This window comes from Passer montanus, unplaced genomic scaffold, assembly GCF_014805655.1.
Source record: "Passer montanus isolate IOZ18808 unplaced genomic scaffold, ASM1480565v1 scaffold1, whole genome shotgun sequence".
NCBI lineage: Eukaryota > Metazoa > Chordata > Aves > Passeriformes > Passeridae > Passer > Passer montanus.
Window position 1 is genome coordinate 18493754 of NW_024356504.1, and position 19687 is coordinate 18513440.

General features: G+C 38.7%; 1 protein-coding gene across 1 annotated transcript in view; it reads right to left on the reverse strand.

Annotated features, from left to right (window-relative positions):
• The window catches only part of MYLK (myosin light chain kinase), a 195863-nt gene that overhangs the window by 112349 nt on the left and 63827 nt on the right, over window positions 1–19687 (reverse strand). The window contains exons 3-6 of the mRNA XM_039702582.1: window positions 7295–7502; window positions 5548–5596; window positions 2904–3069; window positions 888–1053 (exon numbers count right to left, since the gene is read on the reverse strand). Coding sequence (XP_039558516.1) covers window positions 888–1053; window positions 2904–3069; window positions 5548–5596; window positions 7295–7502 — 589 coding nt within the window. The remainder of the gene's footprint in view (window positions 1–887; window positions 1054–2903; window positions 3070–5547; window positions 5597–7294; window positions 7503–19687) is intronic.

Below are 19687 nucleotides of genomic sequence, written 5' to 3' on the forward strand. Positions count from 1 at the left end.
TTCTGAGCATCCCAAAAGTACATCCACTTATTATTTATATTCTTGAGCAGAGTGACAGCATTGATGTGAAACTGAAAGTCCTGCAACAAAAAACTCACTGCTGGGTGCACATGTAACCCACTGAGCTGAAGCCAGCAGCTATGGATTTAATTATTTAATTGGGTCCAATGACTGCTTTCCCACTGATTGATGAACTTCCTTTTTAGTGAGCTTGCTGAAGGCTGTATGATTTTGAAGCTGATGCAACAGGCACCCTAAGAAGCATCAAATTGCAAAATGAACTGTATATAATAATGCATGTATGAAATAGAACATTCTACTTATGCAAATATATTTGTTTCCTTAAGAAGCAGTGAAATAGGCTGATTTGGGAGTTGAGAAGACTGAATTTTAATCTTATTAAGAATGGGTTTTTTCTCTCTCATAATTTAGAATTATGCTCTCTTTACTTTCCTAGTTCTACAAATATAGATAGAATTTTGCCTCCCATAAGGGAGTTGGTATAAATGTGCATCTGGTGCTAGTACTCAACAAATACAAAATTAATTACTGATCATAATGACAAGTGCCAGGTTCCATTTGCTGAAAATCAAATCAATGTTCAAAACATGGAAGCCAAAGTCACAGTAAAAGCGAAAAGGTGTTTTTAAAGAAATCTGTTACAAAGCACTTGGATTGCCTTTTTTCCCATTGAACCAACACAATTTTTACAGCTCTAGCATTCTCCAAGCTATCACAGCATCATTTAATAAACAGAGGGAGAAAGAGAGAGAAGAAGATAACAGAAAGCAGTGAATGTTTCTTGTAAATATCAAGAACACAACCAGAGACATTTTATCAGAATGTCTGTGGCCCCTTTTCTCTCTCCTGAAAACTCTCTGCTGTACCTTGAACGGTGAGCTCTGCAGACACAGACGCCTTCCCAGCGCTGTTCACCACTGTGCACGTGTAAATTCCTGAATCAGCAAGCTGAGCATTTTGGACCTCCAAGAACTGGATGCCTGTTCTCTCATACATGTTGAAGCGCTCATTTGGCTGTAACTGAATATCACCCTGCAAATATCACAAGGCACCATGAGACAGTAGCTATTGGCAAGAGAAGGGGAGAAGAATTTTTTAGTAAAACATTAGGTCAAACTGCTTTTTTCCTATCCATTAGCCAAATTCCTTCTATGAATAATACTCATATGGTATAAACAAAACAATAAACTGTGTCCAAAATTCTGTAATTCATGTCTTCGGGAGGCTTCCTTTTTCCTCTATTTTGCCACCTACTCATCTCAATTTGGTTTTGGCCTTTCCCTATTTATTATACCCTGATTCCTTGAAAAAATTCTTTTCATTGTATGTGGGCTCAAACCAGTTTTATGTTCCTGTTTGCTTCAGGGAGTCAAATTCTTTTAAGCAAAAGCTTCCAATTGGGAGAGTAGTTCTCTATCCCTCAAAAGCTACACTGGAGTTAAATCCAAAGATATGGCTTTGAGGCAGGAAGAAATGTGTGCTCTATTACACAAACTAGATGATCACAATAATAATCCTTGCCTTTAAATTCTACAAAGCAATTGACCAATACTTCATCTGTGAGTAAATCATTGCTTTTGCTTCAGCATTATCCATTAAGAATGAATGCTTTGCTATCAGACACCACAGCTTCTCCCATCCTAGTTTAGGAAGTTTAGGAAGAGAAAGTCTACAAATCTACTATTTTACTTGAGCAGTAAACATTTGGGAAACATTGCAATGTTTACAGACACTGTCATTCTTGAAGTCTATCAACTTGTTGCTATCTGGGTGCTTTTTGGTCCTAATGGAATTTTAAAAAGCTAGTTCACATCCGGGGGTTGGTGATGATACAGAAGCTTCTGTTCCACAAGTAAGAAAATTATAAAGAAAATAATAAGCAGTCAGATATTTACAAACAGGCTTAATAACTGGTTCTGAAAAGTGCTATTTTACTTGTTGATAAAGATTCCATGCTGTAAGGAAGGTGGTCATCTATTGGTTCTACAGTAGCCAGATGTGGTCCAGCAGATATGTAAGTTCATTTCCATTATAAAGAAGGTAACAATCAATAGCAAAACATTTTATAAAACCTCCAGCAAACTGGTTATATAAACTTAGAAGTACTAAAACGTAGATCCAAACTGCTGGATTGGTAGTCCCTACTTCCCATTTACCACACAGCCCTGAACAAAGAGAACTGAGTGACAAATCCTGTTTCGCATGGAGCTGCATGGCTGGAAAACCTGAGCGAGCCTGATGGGACAGGAACCAGGCTGTGGTGGAGCAGCTGAACTGCAGAGTCCCAGAGAGCCAGCAGGTCCCACAGAATGGACCTGGCAGAGGCAGACTCCAGACAGAGCTACCAGGTGAAGGAGATGTCAGAGGGCACTTCCACTGCAAGAGGCTGCCTGTGTTTGGTGGTGTACCCTGACATCCTTATATTGCAATCAAGAATGAAGCAGACAATTACTTAAAAGCATTTTCCTGTTCTCTGAGAAGTTTTCTGAGAATTTTTTTTTTCTTCTTTCCCCCTCAAACCTGGAGATACCAAGAGAAAATAGAAGCATTGATAAGAGTTGTGTTTTTTTCAGTTCACCATACATAAGGCCTTATTCTGTTGAAGGGTGGAGGGGAGCAGGATGCCATGAGAGCAGTCATATATTTGCTCTTCCAAATCAAAGTAACTCTAATTCTATAAAATACTAACAGTTTCAGTAAAAATGGACTAATCAGTGTAGTACCTAATTTCACCTGAAAGCTCCGTCCTTACAAAGAAAAAAAATGTGTTTGGAAATGACCAAAGGAGACACCAGCACTTAAGACTTCAATGTGCATTTCCTCCTTTCAAGCCACCAAATTTCGAAAGAGAAGGAAAACATAAACTTTTGGGGAAATCATACCTTAAACCAAGTTACTTGAGGCTGAGGTCGTCCTGTTATTTTACATGAGAATTTGCCTGTTTGGCCTTCACGCACCACAACTCGGTTGGGTTTTGTAGCAAACTTGGGTGGACTTTCTCCCCAGATGCTTGGCCTCTGCTCCACAGATGGAACAGCAAGTCTTGCCCTGCAAAGGCAATTGACATTCTGGTTTACAGAAGAGCTGGAAGCTGTTGTGGTTAGAGCACATGTCAGGAAGCATTTTAGACCTGTGGTCTGCCAACAAGGGTATATCATTGGTGGCAACCTAGACTGTAGTTCCATGATATTTTTCTTGGCCATGGAAGACATGGAAATGGTGGTGATGACTGCTCTTGACTCCTCATGCAACTAAACAGTGTTATGTTATGGACTCTCATCTGGCATACACAGAACAGATCTTGGGGACATTTTAGTTGTTCATAAGCAGAGCTGGGAAAACCAAAAGATAGGAAACACTGTATGCATTTACTTTACCTCATTTTCTGTTTTTTACTTGCCTCCTAAGAGTTTATTTGTATACTCGTTTACTGTTCACATTATTGAGTTCAATTGACACAGTCATTTCTGAATTATGAATCAGCACCTTGGTTTTGCAACATTTATGACATGTCCTGGTAAGTATTTTTAGTCTGGGGAAGACTTTTATTTGTAACCTCATTTGCTACAATGTTTTCAACACAACCGAGAGGAGGGCACAAAACCAAAGTACACCTGTCCCAGGTGAATTACTGTTAAGTGTAAATGCCCAGCTCTACTTACATGGCTGCTACAGCTGTGAAATTACATATGGGATGAAACTAAAGTGGCATCAGTGACTGCAGTCCAAAACTGTAAACAGTTACACAACCATAAAACATAAAACATCAAACAGCATTATAGCATGAAAAAACCAAAAAGGTGCAACTTCAGGTCTGTTAATGTCAAAGGGAAAACACACTCTGCTCTGAAGATTTGGTACAACAAAGGCACATTAGCAGATGGCAGATGGTGATTTCTTTTTTCGGTTAACATTTAATTTCGAGCAAATGGAACCATTTTTAAGGCCTTCTTTTCCAGATGGCCTTTTACCACATGCAAGTAAGATGTGTCAATACCTCACCATTTCTACCAGGTGTCAGAAACTAACACAGACTGCATCGCCTCAGTCCAAGGTGCTGCCAAGACATGGTGGTTGCCATATGGGCAGCTCCAGGTTTCTAACAAGAGATGATACCATAATGAAAGGATTTACATGGGCAGGAGGACCAGAAAAAGTATTGAGAGAAGGGTGATTGTAACATGCTAACATGAAAATCACTTTATCATGTAATTAAATATCTGATAACTTTTAATGTCATCTCCCTCATACTACCACTAAAGAAGAACATAAATGTGTACTAAAGTCTTTTAGTAACCATCTTTAGGTGGGGAGTCTATATTTATATATCTATTCACATAACAAATTAAAAGAAAATCAACTACTAGCTGGCCTGCAGCTTTATGGCTGGTTCCTAGACATGAACAAATGAAAATGTGTAATGTTTTCATTCTTCTCCCTTCTCTTACCATATAATTATTAATACTGAATAGGAGGAAAACACAGGAACATGAAAAGTGAGGACAATCACTCCAGCTTTATGCAATACAATGGATTAGGATAGTGTTTTGTGAAGTCTGAGGATACAACAAAATCTTACAGCAACCTGAACTGTCCTTTCTTGTTTTGATTATTTATCTTGTGTTTTTGTCTGTAGGTAATTTGCAATACAGAATTTATAATGTAAAATCATGTAACCTGATTACTCAGTTTTACTTATCATTTTCAGTGTTGTAATCTGTTAATTTTAAAATTTTAAAAAATAAACAATTTTCATATTAATGATGAAATTAAATGCTCCACTTTTAACCATCAGTATTTTAATCACTAACATAATCAGAACATGTGTTTTTGCCTACATCCAGAGTGACTCAGTGCCAGAGATACAAGTCAGAGAAAATTCTGCTTAAATTCAAACTATTTATAAAGAAATTAATTCAGCTGTTGGAAGAATTAGGCCTGAGGCTTTCAAAACAGTGACATTCACATAATTGTAAATGCTTACTGAAGTGCAGAAAGTACAAGTAGGCTTTTATGTGCCAGCTTACATCACCCCATCCACTATTCGTGGTAAAGTTACTCAAACCAGAACAATTCTTTCCTCTGGACTACAGTTTACCCACTGTGTTGCTTGGAAATATTTAAATTCTGTGTGTGAGAATGCTGATTCCAGTTGCTTTTATTTCTTACTGATGACTCTTAAAGCAGTATTTGCTCTGGCTTTAAAAAGAGACTGTCAGCTCATGGAAGTTGTGGAGAAGGATTTTTGAAAATCAGAGAGCAGAGAAGAGGGTGCAAAATTACAGCAGAGGAGGGTGTAATATTTAGGCATCAGCAGGATGCTCTGTTTTCAGCCACATTAATTTCTCAGTCAGTAGCTGTGCATCCTTCTGACTGCCTCAACCACTCTGCTTAGCCAGCAGCTCCCACAGTAGTTACTCTGCTTGGGGTATGTGGTGACTTTTAGAAAGAGTAATTTTACTTGTTTTCCTACCAAAATATATTTAAGTGTCTGTTAAACAATATCCAAGCCAGTAGACTGCTTACCCAGAGGTTTTGGCACTGGATGGCAGGCTGTATTTCATCAAGGAGTTTCCTGTAAGCATAGGACAGAAAGGCAGGAAGTCGAAAGTTTTGTCAATTGCTTTATCACTAATTATCAATTAGTTTATCGCTAATTATCAATTTTTATCACTAATTATCAAAGTTTTGTTAATCATCACTAATTTGGGAATTAGTGATATTAAAGACAAAGTCCAAAATATGCACTTCTCTGGGTCAGAAACATAAAATAGGAATGCAACACCTGCAGTATAAGGTTATATCATCTGTAATTCAAAGTTAACCTCTCCAGCTTCAAAACCAAGCTTTAGCAGAGGTGCTGTCTAACCCCCAGCCTCAGTTGTAACAATGCTGAAGATTATTCATGAAAAAATACTTTTCTGAATTAAACACTGTCGAATTTCTACAGTGCACCAGTACTTCAAATGAAGATAGCAGGAGGTTTTCAGACTGTGAGAGAGGTCTTTACTTGGCTGGGTTTTCGGTCCTGTGCCAGCCCGAAGCACCCTTGCTGCGGATGCCGCAGGAGGTGGTGCTCGCTGCCGTGGCAGGAGGGAGATGCCGCGGGAGCCCAGCGCCATCTGCTGCACGCAGAGCCCGGCCCGGGGACACCCGAGCAGCGAGCACACAGCTCTGGGGCTGTGGGAAACACCTGCTCTAGAGCCTAAGGAGAGCCCACATCACTGTCAGACAGGACAGCCATGCAGACGGAAAGAATACATCATGTTTCAGTCACGCGTTTTTCAAGCAGCAGGCAGCCCCACGTGGTTATCTTTGCTGAGAACAGAAAATAAAAAAAAAAGCCCAAAAACCCCCTGTGCCTTGCTATCTTGATGGATAAAGGGATTTTAGAACAAAGAGCACGTAATTCTTAAACTCTGAGAAATTCAGTCTTTGGGTACTGCCCTGAAGTTGTTTTGAACTGCAGCAAAAACAAAGTCAGAAAAACTGATATGAAATCAACTTATAAAAAATTCCACCTCCATGTAAATCATCATTCATAAAGTTGTCCAGCTTAAAACAAGGGGAAAAAGAAATACTTCATATAATTTTTACAACAGAAGGCAGTAGCAATCATGTCAGATTTATGCCATATTTCAGTATGTATTCTGAGTATAATGAGTTTTTGACTCTGAATACACTCAAATACTGATAGTTTCAGGACTGCTGCAGATTTTTTTTCTTTTCTTCAAGACTTCAAGACAAAGTTGTGACCTGACAGGTTTTGACATTCAACAGGTCTCTGATATGACCAAACTGCAAGAGGAGAAGCAGTACAATTGATTTCAATCCTTCCCTGGCTTTGTGTCACTCTTTAAATTTTAAACTTGGCCATTTGCAACTATCTAATATGCAGATGTGCTCTTAAAAATTCCTGGGTTTGATCCTGGCTGTTTCCTGTCTGACATTAAGCATGCAATTACAACCAGGCATGCAGCTTCACAGTTTTTGTCCTGAGTGGTAATTTTCCATGAAAATTACAAAGCTTAGAACAAAGTCTTTAAAGCTAGGACTTTTGTTACCTGCACATCATCACCCACACCTGAAACAGAACTCACACTTTATATAATTGTAGACATGCACAATGTCTTAACCTGTGAAGTGCAGTAAATGAACCTTACTCTTGCATCAATGAGAAGGCATGTGTTGTGTTTTAACCAGACTGTTTAGCACACCTTGCTCTTTTAGTTAAACTATAATCACCAAAACAACAGAATAAGAATCTGCTGACCTTCCACTGTCAGTTCCACGGTCACTTGACGAACCCCACCATCATTGGCAGCCTCACAGGTGTATTTGCCACCATCACCTTCCTGCACACCTTTGATGACCAAGCTGAACATGCCCCGGATGCTGCGGTCCACGACATAATGGTCTCCCTCTGGGACAGGATGCCCATTCCTGTACCATGTGATCTGTGGCTCAGGGTAGCCTCTGACCTGGCAAGATGTGAGAGAGAGTGGAGAAAGAAGGTAAACTTAACAGATGATGCTATCAGGGAGAAATGTTGGACATTTAGCAATGCAGTGGAAAGTTCTTGACACATATTCTTTAATATGTCTGTTAAAGACATACTCTTTGCAAGCCAAATGGCAGAAGATAATGAAATGAAAAAAAACTCTTGGACAAGCCAAACTTAAAATCATAAGACTAGTCAGGCAGATAGATACTCATGCAGAAAAATTTCCTACTAGAACGGTTTCTCTGAAAAAACACAGTGAGAGTGCCAATGAAAAATCCTGACACCTGGTCCCCACTGCTCAGAAACTCAAAAAAAGGGCAGTAATGCTACTACACCTCTGAGTATGCAAGAGTGCAAGGCTGTTGGACCAAATACTTTTAGCATGGTTGCCAAGGATTGGGCTTGTAATGTAAATCTGTACTCAGACATCTAGTTTTCAAGTGTGCTGAGACATAGTAGCTCCTGACAATATACAGGCAAAAATGCAGACAACATACCAAATTCTGTCTCGATCTTTAGAAGTAGAAGATAAGGAGCTGTTATTTGAGAAAGTCTTATTAAGGGTCATTCTCATGTTATGGCAGGAGAGGACTACAGGCACCTACATATAGTCACACAAACATGAAGCTCAACTAAAAGAGACTCCTGGTTTACCCAAATGTTCAGCAAAATGAACCAGTCCTGTTCTCATTAAATGACAACCATACTGGTATATCCCTGCCTCCTATGGCATTAATGATACCATCAGATTTACAGGCAGATCCTCGGCTGGTGTAACTGAGAGCTGAGTTATTGATTTGAAATAGAGCTCTTGAAACTTGATGAGGATCTGTGACTTTTTTTTGCAAAAAAATGGGAAAAGCAGACATACACCAGTTTTCACCAAATAAAAAAACTACTTAGGCAAAGGTTCTTCCTCTGCTCTGTGAGAAATGCCATCCTCCTTGAGGATCACTTTAGAATGTGCTGATAGTCAGCACACTTGCCAAGTCATCATAACAACTCCTGATTGCAGTACTCCTTTCCTATCCCCCTCTGATATGTCAGCTCTCCATCTCCTGACTCTTTGATCCTTTGCCTACAAGCCATGAAGTAACTGAGTGAATCAAGATGAGCTGGAATGAGTAATAGTCATGGCTGTGTCTGCTCGCTGGGAAAGAAGCAATCTTGCCTTCTGAACTATATATAAAAATTTGGCAACTGAGTAGGAAGTCCCTTCAACCTCCAGGTGGGCAAAGTATTGATGATCTGTCTTGAAGTGAAGAAGGCTTGGTTGTGGTTTGGGCAAATTCCTCCCAGAATTCCCCTCTCAGTTTCCAATTCTCATTTCAGCTCTACTTTCTCTGACTGCACAGCACTCACTTTGCAAATTACAATATTTGGCCAACCAATCTTACCCATTCTTAGGCCCTCTTCTTTAAAAAGCTTTAATTTTTAATGCAGCCCCACCTCACTCCAGCTGGGTTTATCATCTGCTGCAGCTTAACCCACAGCTGTCAGAATATTTTCTCTTTCCTTTAAATCTTGGGATATCAGTTCAGACAAATTAATTTTGCCAATGATGTGGTGACCTCTTCTCCCTGGCACTACTTATTCAGTATTTAAGGACATTAACATTTGCCACAAGCTGAGTATGCTGAATAAACTGAAGAAACTTTCCACTTCTGCAATAATTTCTCAAATTCTTTTTGAGTCTATCTTTAACAAGCAAAAGCCATGTTCCATGAATTGTGGGATCCTGCACAATGGGGAGCTGATTTCTGTTTAAAAATGTCACAGCGTTTTTCTAAAGCTCTCTGTGGTCATGTCTTTTTCCAGTGCTTTCTGATAAACAGCAGTTCCTTCTCGTCCCAGACTCCTCACCCTACCCTAGCATATTGATTTAGTGCTTACTCAGAGCACAGGCTCCAAGGAATATCTTTCTCAGCACATTTCAATTTCAGAAAAAGGGAGATGTGTAGCAGCAATATGAGACTGTTACAATACTCTAACTCCAGGCAGTTGATAATGTGCTCACTGTCACAGAAGTGACTTGCACCAAATAACTGTTTCTTACTATTAACTTGTCAATGCCCTCATACCTGTCTTTCCATTCTAGATTAGGAAACCAGCAGAGAGATTAAGTGATTTACCCAAGGCCAGAGAGTATATTAGAATGGAGTTACTAGTTCTCATTTTTGCTTCACTGGATATTAAGATAAATTTAAAATAGTTGAAGCAAAATTGTTTTCACACTGATGTATCAAGTATCTACAGTACAGAAAAATGAAGAGTAGCACTTCAACCGATGTGAAGACAGAAGCACCTTTTCAGTGGTTCTGTCTTCACATCACAGCCTCTTTACTAGCATTAGTCTAGCCACATCTGTTTACAGCTGCTGAGATTCTGGCCTGCAAAAGAAAGTCATCAACTACACATCACCTAATATATTTACTGTTTTTTTCCAGTTCATAATAATTTCTTCTGGTGATTTCATGGAATTTCATGGAATTCTTCAGCCCAGCTCCAAAGGCCTCAAGCATTAACCTTCCATCACTTGTAACAGGGAACAATTGGGGTCAAAACAATGGGAAATACCCGTCTTCCTTTTCAATTTTGTTTTACAATATTCTTAAGTCCCTCTTGGACCACACAAGGCAATTTTTAGCTGACCCTTCAAGCTCTGGTAGATTATTATGTATGTACTTCCAGTATCACATGGCTGAGGCTACATTAAGTATTTTTCCATTTCTTCTCTGCCTTTGTTTTATACTTGCTCTGTCTATATTAATGTGTTCATCCACATCTCTACACTGAGGAAATGCCACACCAAAAGCTACAAACACAGACTATCAGCATTCCATTTCCTTTCAAAAGGTTGAGTCATTCCCTTCCCAAAGTATGACTTTTTTTTTTTTCCTTGAATTTTTTGTCAAAAATGAAATAATGGGAAAGCAGAAGTTTACAGAATTGCTCTGTTGCAAGGATTTATTTCAGGTTTGGGTTTGGAATGTGTTTCAAACTGAGCCAGCCCGCTCTGAAATACATGGTCATGCCATAAAAGTGTCAGGGACCCTTAAACAAATCACTGGTTACCAGATTTTGATCCTCATGGATCAATTCCAGAACTGCAGCAGGTTTTATATTCCTCCAAACCTTTCCAGAGCTCACTAAAAACATCTGCCTTGAATAAATCCACAGCAAAGAGAAATTTATCTGCTTATTTAATGCCCAGCAGCAGCATGCTATAACCCTTATTTACAACTTGGCCTGTGTGAGTATTGCCAGTCCCAGTGAGGCTGCAGCTTCTCTTTACCTGCTCTACAATAACGAGTGGGAACTTGACAGCAAGCAGCAAATAACCATTGTATTAGCACAAACAGGAGTTTTGAGTTTTTGTCTGGACCCTTCAAGTGCTTAAACCCTTCCTGGAAAAGTTTGGTAAGGCAAAACAGTGCATCAACAGCACGGGGAAAGAGCTGAGAGAGAACCTGTGAGGTGTGAAACTCCAAGAGTTCAGATTGTTCCACATCTGAGTCTAAGAGAATGTTGTTGAAAAGGGATGGTGCTAGCTTCCCAAAGGAAAAGGAAAAATACAACAAATCCATGGAAGCTGTACACTAAAGGATAGTATTATTAGAAAATGTGGCCTTACAGACTATTCCCCACTGTCACAAACTGAAAGGCAGTCACTGACCACCAATACCAAACAGAATTTAGTGATTCTTTTTCTTGTTCAAAAGCACAGGAAACATTTTCTAAAACTTGGTCTCTATCTATGCTCCATAAAAGAGCTGTTTATATACCAATTTCAGAAAAACATAGGTTTGCTTACATAAGCATAGTTGCAGTAGCAGTTTAAGGCCATAGGATGCACTCCTTTGGCCTATGCTTTTAACTACAAATTTCAAACTGCTGCTGGCTCCAGTGAGGTTGACAATGAACACAAACCCACAGCACTCAAAAAGAAGCAGCCATAAGTTACAATAAACCAAAGTGTAAGTGCGAAACATTGATGGGGTGTGTACTGCTACTGAATTTTTCAGTTTGACAGTAACACCTAAAGACTATTAGAAATGATGGCAAACATTACACGACATATTCCAGCACGACATCCATTGTACTGGCTGAGGTGTTCAGTGCTTGATGTTAAGGACTAGATAAATGTCTCATTTTGCAGTTTAAGGTCACACAAGCACTGAGAGCAGGAAGAGGACAGCTATCAACAGGATTTATTGGCTTGCAAAATCTCCCTGGATTACATCATATATAGACGAGCACATCAGAAATTGCACTAAGACTGCCAATGTTACAACTCTTAAGAAGTTGTTATTCAAAATAACTCCCTTCGTAGAGATGATTTCATATAGTGAAGTATTAATTCACTAATGACTAAAATTCTTCTCAAGAGACAATCCTGCTCCCATGAAATCAGAATTTTAAAACATCCAGATTCTGTCAGCACACAGTGTTCAGTTGTGCTGGCATTTCTGCAGACTACCTTTGCCTTAATTCCCCAAAGTCCAGAATTAAGACCTACATGTGTATAGTTGTCAACCATTAAATGAAAGAATCGGTTTTATTTGGGAGATTCAATACATCTAAAGAAAATAGATTTTGAATATACATTTGAAAGAGAGATATGTTTTCTATTCACATGCATGTAGTGCAGTTAGCACATTCACAGTTAGACTGTAATGTCTGGAAGCAGTAAAACAACACAAAAACAAAGTGTGGACGACCTGAGTAACAAGCCGTAAATGAAGAATGGCAGTAATGAGAAATGCTGAATGTTTTCTAATGCATATAGGTACCTATAATGCAGAAGAGAATAAATTATTTGCCTCAACCACAGTGGACTGGGCAAGCAATAAACTTTCAAAAAAAATTAGCCAGTGGGTTGGTAGATGATGTCTGTCAGCAGTGACCTCCTTTAAGGAACAGCAGGTGTTTTGCTTATTTGGCTGCCTGCCTATCTTAGCAGAAATTGAGGAAAACTTGAGAAGGTTTTGTAGCCTATTCTCTGTTCCATGTCCATCTTCAGGAGAAAATCTGTAATTTCTGGGATCTACATCTCAGAAAAGGCATAGAGAGATCAGAGCTGCAAAGGAATAAAATGAGGATAGCCTCAGCCAGAGTTGTCAGATGTTACCACTGAACTCCCAAACATGTGCTTTTGGCAGATCCTTAGAAGTCACCATAAGGCAAAGTCAAGGGAGATGTGGAAAACTACTCAGAATGTCTGACAAAGTGTGACCTTTATTGTGCTGCCTACAAACCTGGCAGAGCAAATACTCATTTCTAGCGGGGACTAAACTGCTTGCACTTTTTGCAAAACTTAGAGTAATAAGCCATCAGATTGTACCAAGAAAGCAGCAGAAGAAACACCATTAAATAGCAGGGCACATTTTGCAAGTGTAATTATAATCAAAAAAGTAAAGATACAAGAAAAAAATAACACACACTTGAAATGTGATAGAGACTGGATAGTGTGCCTTTTCCACTGTCTAGGTACCAGCAAAAATAGAATATTATTGCCTTTATTGCAAGTTACATATTAGATGGGCTCATTTGAAGGTCACATCGTTGAAGGCTCATGCAGCCCCAAGAGATTCAATCCAAACAGTAGCAGCTGCTCTGTGGATGTGGCTCATCCTAGGCCCTACAAATAAAGAGGTGTTTCCCATAGTCATCAGAGGGCCAGAGCCTTCTAATTTACTTGAATCAAGAACCAATGGGTTTTGACCTTGGACTTTGACCAAAAGACTTGTGAAGGGACCTTAGCAGAGGATGCTACACCATAAAATATACTCTGTCCACATAGACAGAGCTGTGTTTCTCTCAAACTAGAGAAAAAAGCTGCTTCTTGTTTTAATATTTCATACTGCTGTGAACTCTTAATTTCAGTCGTAGGAAAGAAGTACTATGAAACTGCTGAGACTACAACATGAATGTTGTAACTACAGCCCACCTAATAGGTGCTATATTTTGATTTAGATTTAATTTTTACTGTTAGTGCAGGTGGGAAACATGGTTCTGGCCAGTGCAGCTCTTTTTAAGTCTTGTAACAAAGCTTCTGGTAGGCTCAAGCTGCAGTTTGCTTTAACAAATGAACAGCAGATGTTCTTGATAAAGGAAAGTGGACATGATACATTGTTAAGCTCCTTCTGAGACTTTAAACACACACAAACCATATCTCAAGAATAGTTTATCCCTTTTAAAAGCTTGCTTCTAAAACAGAGAACTTGCCTGGCAAGGTTAAACATGAAAATGTTAAATATTTGGAGACTTAGCTATGACTTTACAAACAAAGTGAAAACCCTCCCTCTTCTGCAGAACAGTCTAGAATCCACAGTTGTGTCATTAAAGCAAAAATGGAATACAGAGTAGGAGCAAACACACTCACTTCAAAGCATTACCTATGTACATACAAGAAAAACCAATGGTCTTCCTGTAAACCTAGGACATGTTTTATTTTTCTACTTTGCACTCACCAGTGCCAAATGGAATTTGATATTTTATAGTCCAAGCACCAAACACAAGATCCTTCTGCAAATGGCATCCCAAAAATTTTAGTTTTGACTCTTGAAAAGTAGTTCTGCACAGTCTGTTTATTCAGGATCACACTATTCAGCCCCTTTTTGCAGATTGCAAGGTGCTGAACACTACACATACTACCACAGGTCTTTAGGGGAATCAGTTTTTATGATGCTCAGCAGGGAAGAATTTATGATCTATCCATGGAAGACATGGTCTGCTAACTGAAAAGCAGACAGCAGCTGCACACAATTTCTTCAATCTTCTACATTTGATCTTTTTTTTTCTTTTTCTTTTTTTTTTTTTTTTTTTGCAAAATTCAGTGTCAAGAGCTCCCAGAGGTGCACAGAGTATTGGCTTTATGCTCAATCACCAGAGTGTAACTGTTTGAAAAAAAGCACTGCTATCCTAGGTACCATAACCTAAACAAGTCCATTTGTGTTATATGTTTTTCTGAGGGACTCAAGTGGAATTTCAGAGTAGCACTGGGTGTCAAGCTGCCTTGAGTTTATCCAAGTTCAAACATCAGTCCAAATTTATGCAGCTCTTAAGAGAATGTTCAAGCCCTATTTATGTCTTTTGGAATTAATCACATGTACAGGTGCTTTTCTTAAATCAGATTTTATTTCACTTAAAGAATAAATTTACCTGTACTGCTTTAAAGTAATAATGTTACAGGAGTCTTTATACAAACACAAAATAACCTGAAACATCAGTCAGCTGAAATACAGAATTCTGCCATTATGGATTCTACCCTTTCCTGTACAGAGGGCATTAGGGAACACACTGTATAGTGGAACATGTCTGTGGAGCTGGGATGCCAATCAGCAACTGAATCAGGGGCTGTAAACCTCTGCTACACTAATGGGGGCATTTTCACACAGCTGTTGCTGTCTCAGACTGGCAGGGCGTTTCTGATGCAGCTTTCATAAATCATTCTGCCAGCAGCAACATCTGCCTTTTTACTCTTCCCACATTGTAGCCAGCTGACCTGTTGCAATTAGGTGTGTCATGAGAGTTTTATGCAAACCACCCATAATGTTCACCTGGGCCTTTTTTTCTGTAAGTACAAGTTTTCTGAATTTAATGTGGATTACAGGTAGACTGAATCTCTGTCCATCTTTAGATCTTTTTAATATTTATATTTAGTCATTGTCTGATTTTTCCCATTTTTAAAAAGCCTTCCTCTGGCTGCCAGTTCAAAAGCAAATGCCATAAAGCTGGGATAAAGTCTAGGAGAAAGCTTAGGCTATTTCCTCTAATGCCACCCAGATGCTGTCCTGGCACAAAAAGATGCCAAGGTCCCCATAAAGTGGTAAAATTCTGGCATTTTGTCAAAGTAGGAGTGTGCAGGAAACTGAATTATGTAGAAACTGAAGATAATTCCAGTCCAAAATAAGTAGTTGTAGCTGTCACTTTGGAAAGTGTAACTTTGACTTCACAGCTGAGGATCTGAGACATGGAGACACAGACTTTGCCAAACTCACACTTAAAGGAACTTAGATTTCAATAGTTAGTACCATTAGATGAAATAATCTGACCATATTTCTTCCTTGCCAACAAATCTGCTATTGGAGGAATGAATGCAAAGTCTGAAGATGCAGAACAGAGGGGCCACTGCTCTCAGATGAACAGTGACTGAATGTGTTTGTATTCAGATACCAAAGTACACAGTACTGAGTGAACAGTGAAGAGATCCAGAGAGAGCAAGTCCAGAGCCTTGGTAATGAAATAAAAAACACACAAAATAGTGTTACAAATAAGAGAAGTAAAGCCACCAACACAGGAAAATGTGAGCAACATGATAAGAAATTACTCTGCCAGCTCTCAATAACTTCAGTACTGCCACATAGTATGGGCCAAAAAGATTCCAAAGGCAAGGGCAAGTGCTAGAGCTCTCAACACAACAGTGAAGATAAACTTTGCAGCCCTCTCGAGGGCAACTCTCATCAATTTTAATGAAAGTTTTCCCTGGTTCTAACTCTCTCCTTAGAGAAGAAAAGAAAAGGCAAACTGCAAGGACAAAGCTTTCTTCCCATGGTCCAACTTTTAAAAAGTGTTAGATTTTATGAGGTGCTGAATAGCTTAAAATGCTAAAAAATGCAAATAAATAGCTGACCTCTGTGCATGGTGAAGGGTCATTTAGGATTATGCAGTACAAATATAAGGGAGTTCGAAGGGAAAGAACTGTGTATGTGGAATGCAAATAGGGCTCTTGCTAATTTCTCCACACAGCCCAGTAAGTCCCAAAATTTTGTCTCTTTCCCTATCCTTCTCCCAGTTTCCCTCTTTGGTGATTCTGAGTCAAGATGTCTATCAAACATTACTCGATGAAGCAGCTGCTTTATGTCAGTAGCAGTGAATTTAGGAGCATGTCAGAAGTTTCCTGATAAGACTGGTGTTCATTTCAGAGCAGAAGCAATCTTTGCTACAAGAAACAAGATTTTGAGGAATCAGACCAGTTTTGAAAAGCTGTCAGAACAGAAGTGGTTCATTAATTTCCAGTTCAGCAGGACAGCCTGATTTATGGTGTTTGCCACTACTTTTGTTTATAAATTTTATGTGGCAGCACTGGAAGAAAGACTGAAACATAAAACAGTTTAACACAATAAAAATAAAAGGTTGGGAAATTTTCTCACTTCTTCTTATCAAAAAAGCTGAACTTTTAAGACTTGAAGATTTTTACTTTCAATTGTCAATCCTTCATTCTTCATTCAGTAATAATTCAGAAAGGTGGATAATGATTGTATAGACATTTAAAAGGACAAAGCTCCCTGAGCAAGTACAGGATGAAATGAACACCAGTATTTTGCTCTGTCATTAGCAAAATGTGTTTATGTCCCCACTTAGAAGGAGAACTGTAAACATTTAGCTGTCTTATCTCACAGAACTGATCACAGAATCCAGATGCTTTAAGCCACAGCCTGAGACTGGGATATCATCAGGTCAAAAGACTGCTGACATCACAGGAAAGCAGCACAATCAAACAGCATCAATAATTTTCATAGCAACAATTCCTTCATAACTGCAATACCTGGGGTTAGAATTGGCAGTCACTTTTTGACGATGACAATTCACCCTCTTTTCTTTCACAAGAGAATGTTCATCATTTATTGCAATAAAACTTGAAAAAGATATTTCTCCATTGCATATTATTTCTGGAAGACTGAAAGGGTTTTTTTGTTTGTTTGCATTTTTACTTACTGGTATAAAGTTTCTTTCTTAATAGGGCAAGAATTTATCTCATATGTCATTGAATAATAGTGCCCCTATGTTCCTGTAGGAGCTATGCCACTGACCAAATGAGCTTCATACTTTCCTAGTTTGGGGATGCTGTTCTTAGCATGCTATCGCTGTCAGCGATTCTTTTACCCTGTAATAATCTGTGAAATTGATAAGCTTTCCAAACTTCACACATATCCTTTTAATAACATTTTAGCAGAGGTAACTCAGTACAATGCACAAATGGCGGTGTTCAGAATAAAAATAAAAACCAGCAGCTGAGCAACAACAGTTTAAAAGAAAAAAACCTCAAACTACTAACTGAAATACTAAGTATAAATTTGTGTAACCATAAATTTCTAGTTCAACAATTCAGGATAAATATTTATAGATATGCTGAGTTTAAGAGAAAGTTTGTGGGCTCACCTCTCCTTTCTAATGCTTTCTCTCAAAACTAAAATTGCTGTGATCTTGGTAAGAGAAACACATGTGCATTCAAAAGTAGCTGTTTAGGTTGTGGAAAAAGAGCTTACTCTGCATATGCTTTCAATAGAACTCCACTTAACTGCAGTTGCTCCATTCCTACTGAGAGGTCTGAACAAATCCAACATCGTGTTTTCCCTTAAACCTGTGGGTATGCAATAGTCTCCCAAGCAGACAAACCTTTTGTTATTTGCATATCCCAACAAACCAGCTTTGAGTCAAGGCTCTGGAGGCCCAGTTCTGGCATTGTGGATGTGATGCTGTGAATGCAACAGCAGGCACTTAGATGTCTGCACACATTGCACATCTGTACTTCCTCTTCCAAAATTATCCCAAATGGATAGGTTCATGTCTAGGATACTGGATGGGAACTGAACCTCTGGAAGATAGACATTCAGCTCTGAATCCAGGCATCTATCTCGGTGTTTCTGTGTCATCTTGCACAAGACAATAAATCTCACCATGCCTTGGTACCCCACATCAGTGTCAAGGGGGTAACAAGGATTATTTCCTCTGTTGTTTTGGCTAGAAAGACCATCAGAGAAGGATCCAGCTCTACTCTGGCCTTTGTATGTGCTACATACTACAGACAAATGCTAGGATTCCAGTTGAATGAGGCTGTTTAAATGGTACCATGAAATGAGCAGAAATCAATACCATTTGCAACAGTTCTTTAATGTGTACTTCCAAGATTTTATCATAACTTTTCTTCCAGTGCTTTGGCTTTTAGCATAACTTTGTTTTGAAATATTTATATTTGCCTCCCTGCAGAGACAAACTGCTGAGTTATTCTTTTATAGAGGAACACCACAATTTATATAGACAAAAAAATCAAGCTTAAGTATATTGAACTCTTGTTCCAGAGAGTTCACAGAACAGAAAAATTCTTTATTCACTGTTTGCCAGTATGGGAGTGTGATATAAATTAGTTAGATGTGAGATACAAGTTAGATTTCATACTGCCATCTGTGTGCAGGTGCTTTCATAAACCTTTTCCAAATCAGTGTGCATTGCATTAATATTCTAAGCTTTGCAAAAGCAATTTAAATAATACATGCACCATAAATAAAGGCTTGCTTGTGCATTATGGGACATGCTGAAGGAATGGCAAACTCTCAAGCCACACAGTTATGATCTGACTCTACCATGCAGCTGGAGGAAAATTACCATTCTCATTCAATGTGAGTTGAGAGAGCACAGAGCTGGATGAAGTAAGTTCAATGTGCCATTGCCAACAGGCAAATAACCATGAGCAGAATTATTTAATTTGTCAGTCTTTGCCTCTCCCTTTTCTTTGGGCTCCATGCGCAGACTGTTGTCATCTTTAAATGAAAAGCTGCACTTGGAATGCAGTAAGACTTCTAATTAGTGTTTTAGTAGGTTCAGCTGCTGTATTTATAATAAATAGTATATTCCATAGAGTAACATTTACCACAGTATTTTTAAAAAGATGCAGAAAAGCAGGGAAAACTCAGAAAAAGATAAAATAACTTATTTTTCCATTTTGCCTCATTCTTCAAATGAACTACAAAGGTTTCCATCTAAGCAATAAAAAATTTGCAAAGCTGACTTTGAATTTGTAGCAGTTTTGGCCACAGCATTTTCAGAAGACAAAGACTGCTTTGTTCTGTTTGACTACAGGTTTGTAACAATACACTGACTTACAGAGAATAAAACTATCTTCACCATCAGAAAGCCTAAAATTTTAATTTTTTAAAAGAAAAATTTTGAGGCTTTCACTCTCATTCTGTCTATTCCCAAAACACCTTGGAAAAAAAAAGTGTAAGATCTCTAGAATCTCACTGCAACATATTCTTAATGTGGGATGGCTAACCTAAAGGCCAGGTTACTACCTTGTGAGTCAAACATGATTTAACTCCTAACCTATAGCCTGCTTGTTAGGTTCTCTAGAAGAATAAAGTGAACATATTTAGGCAGGTA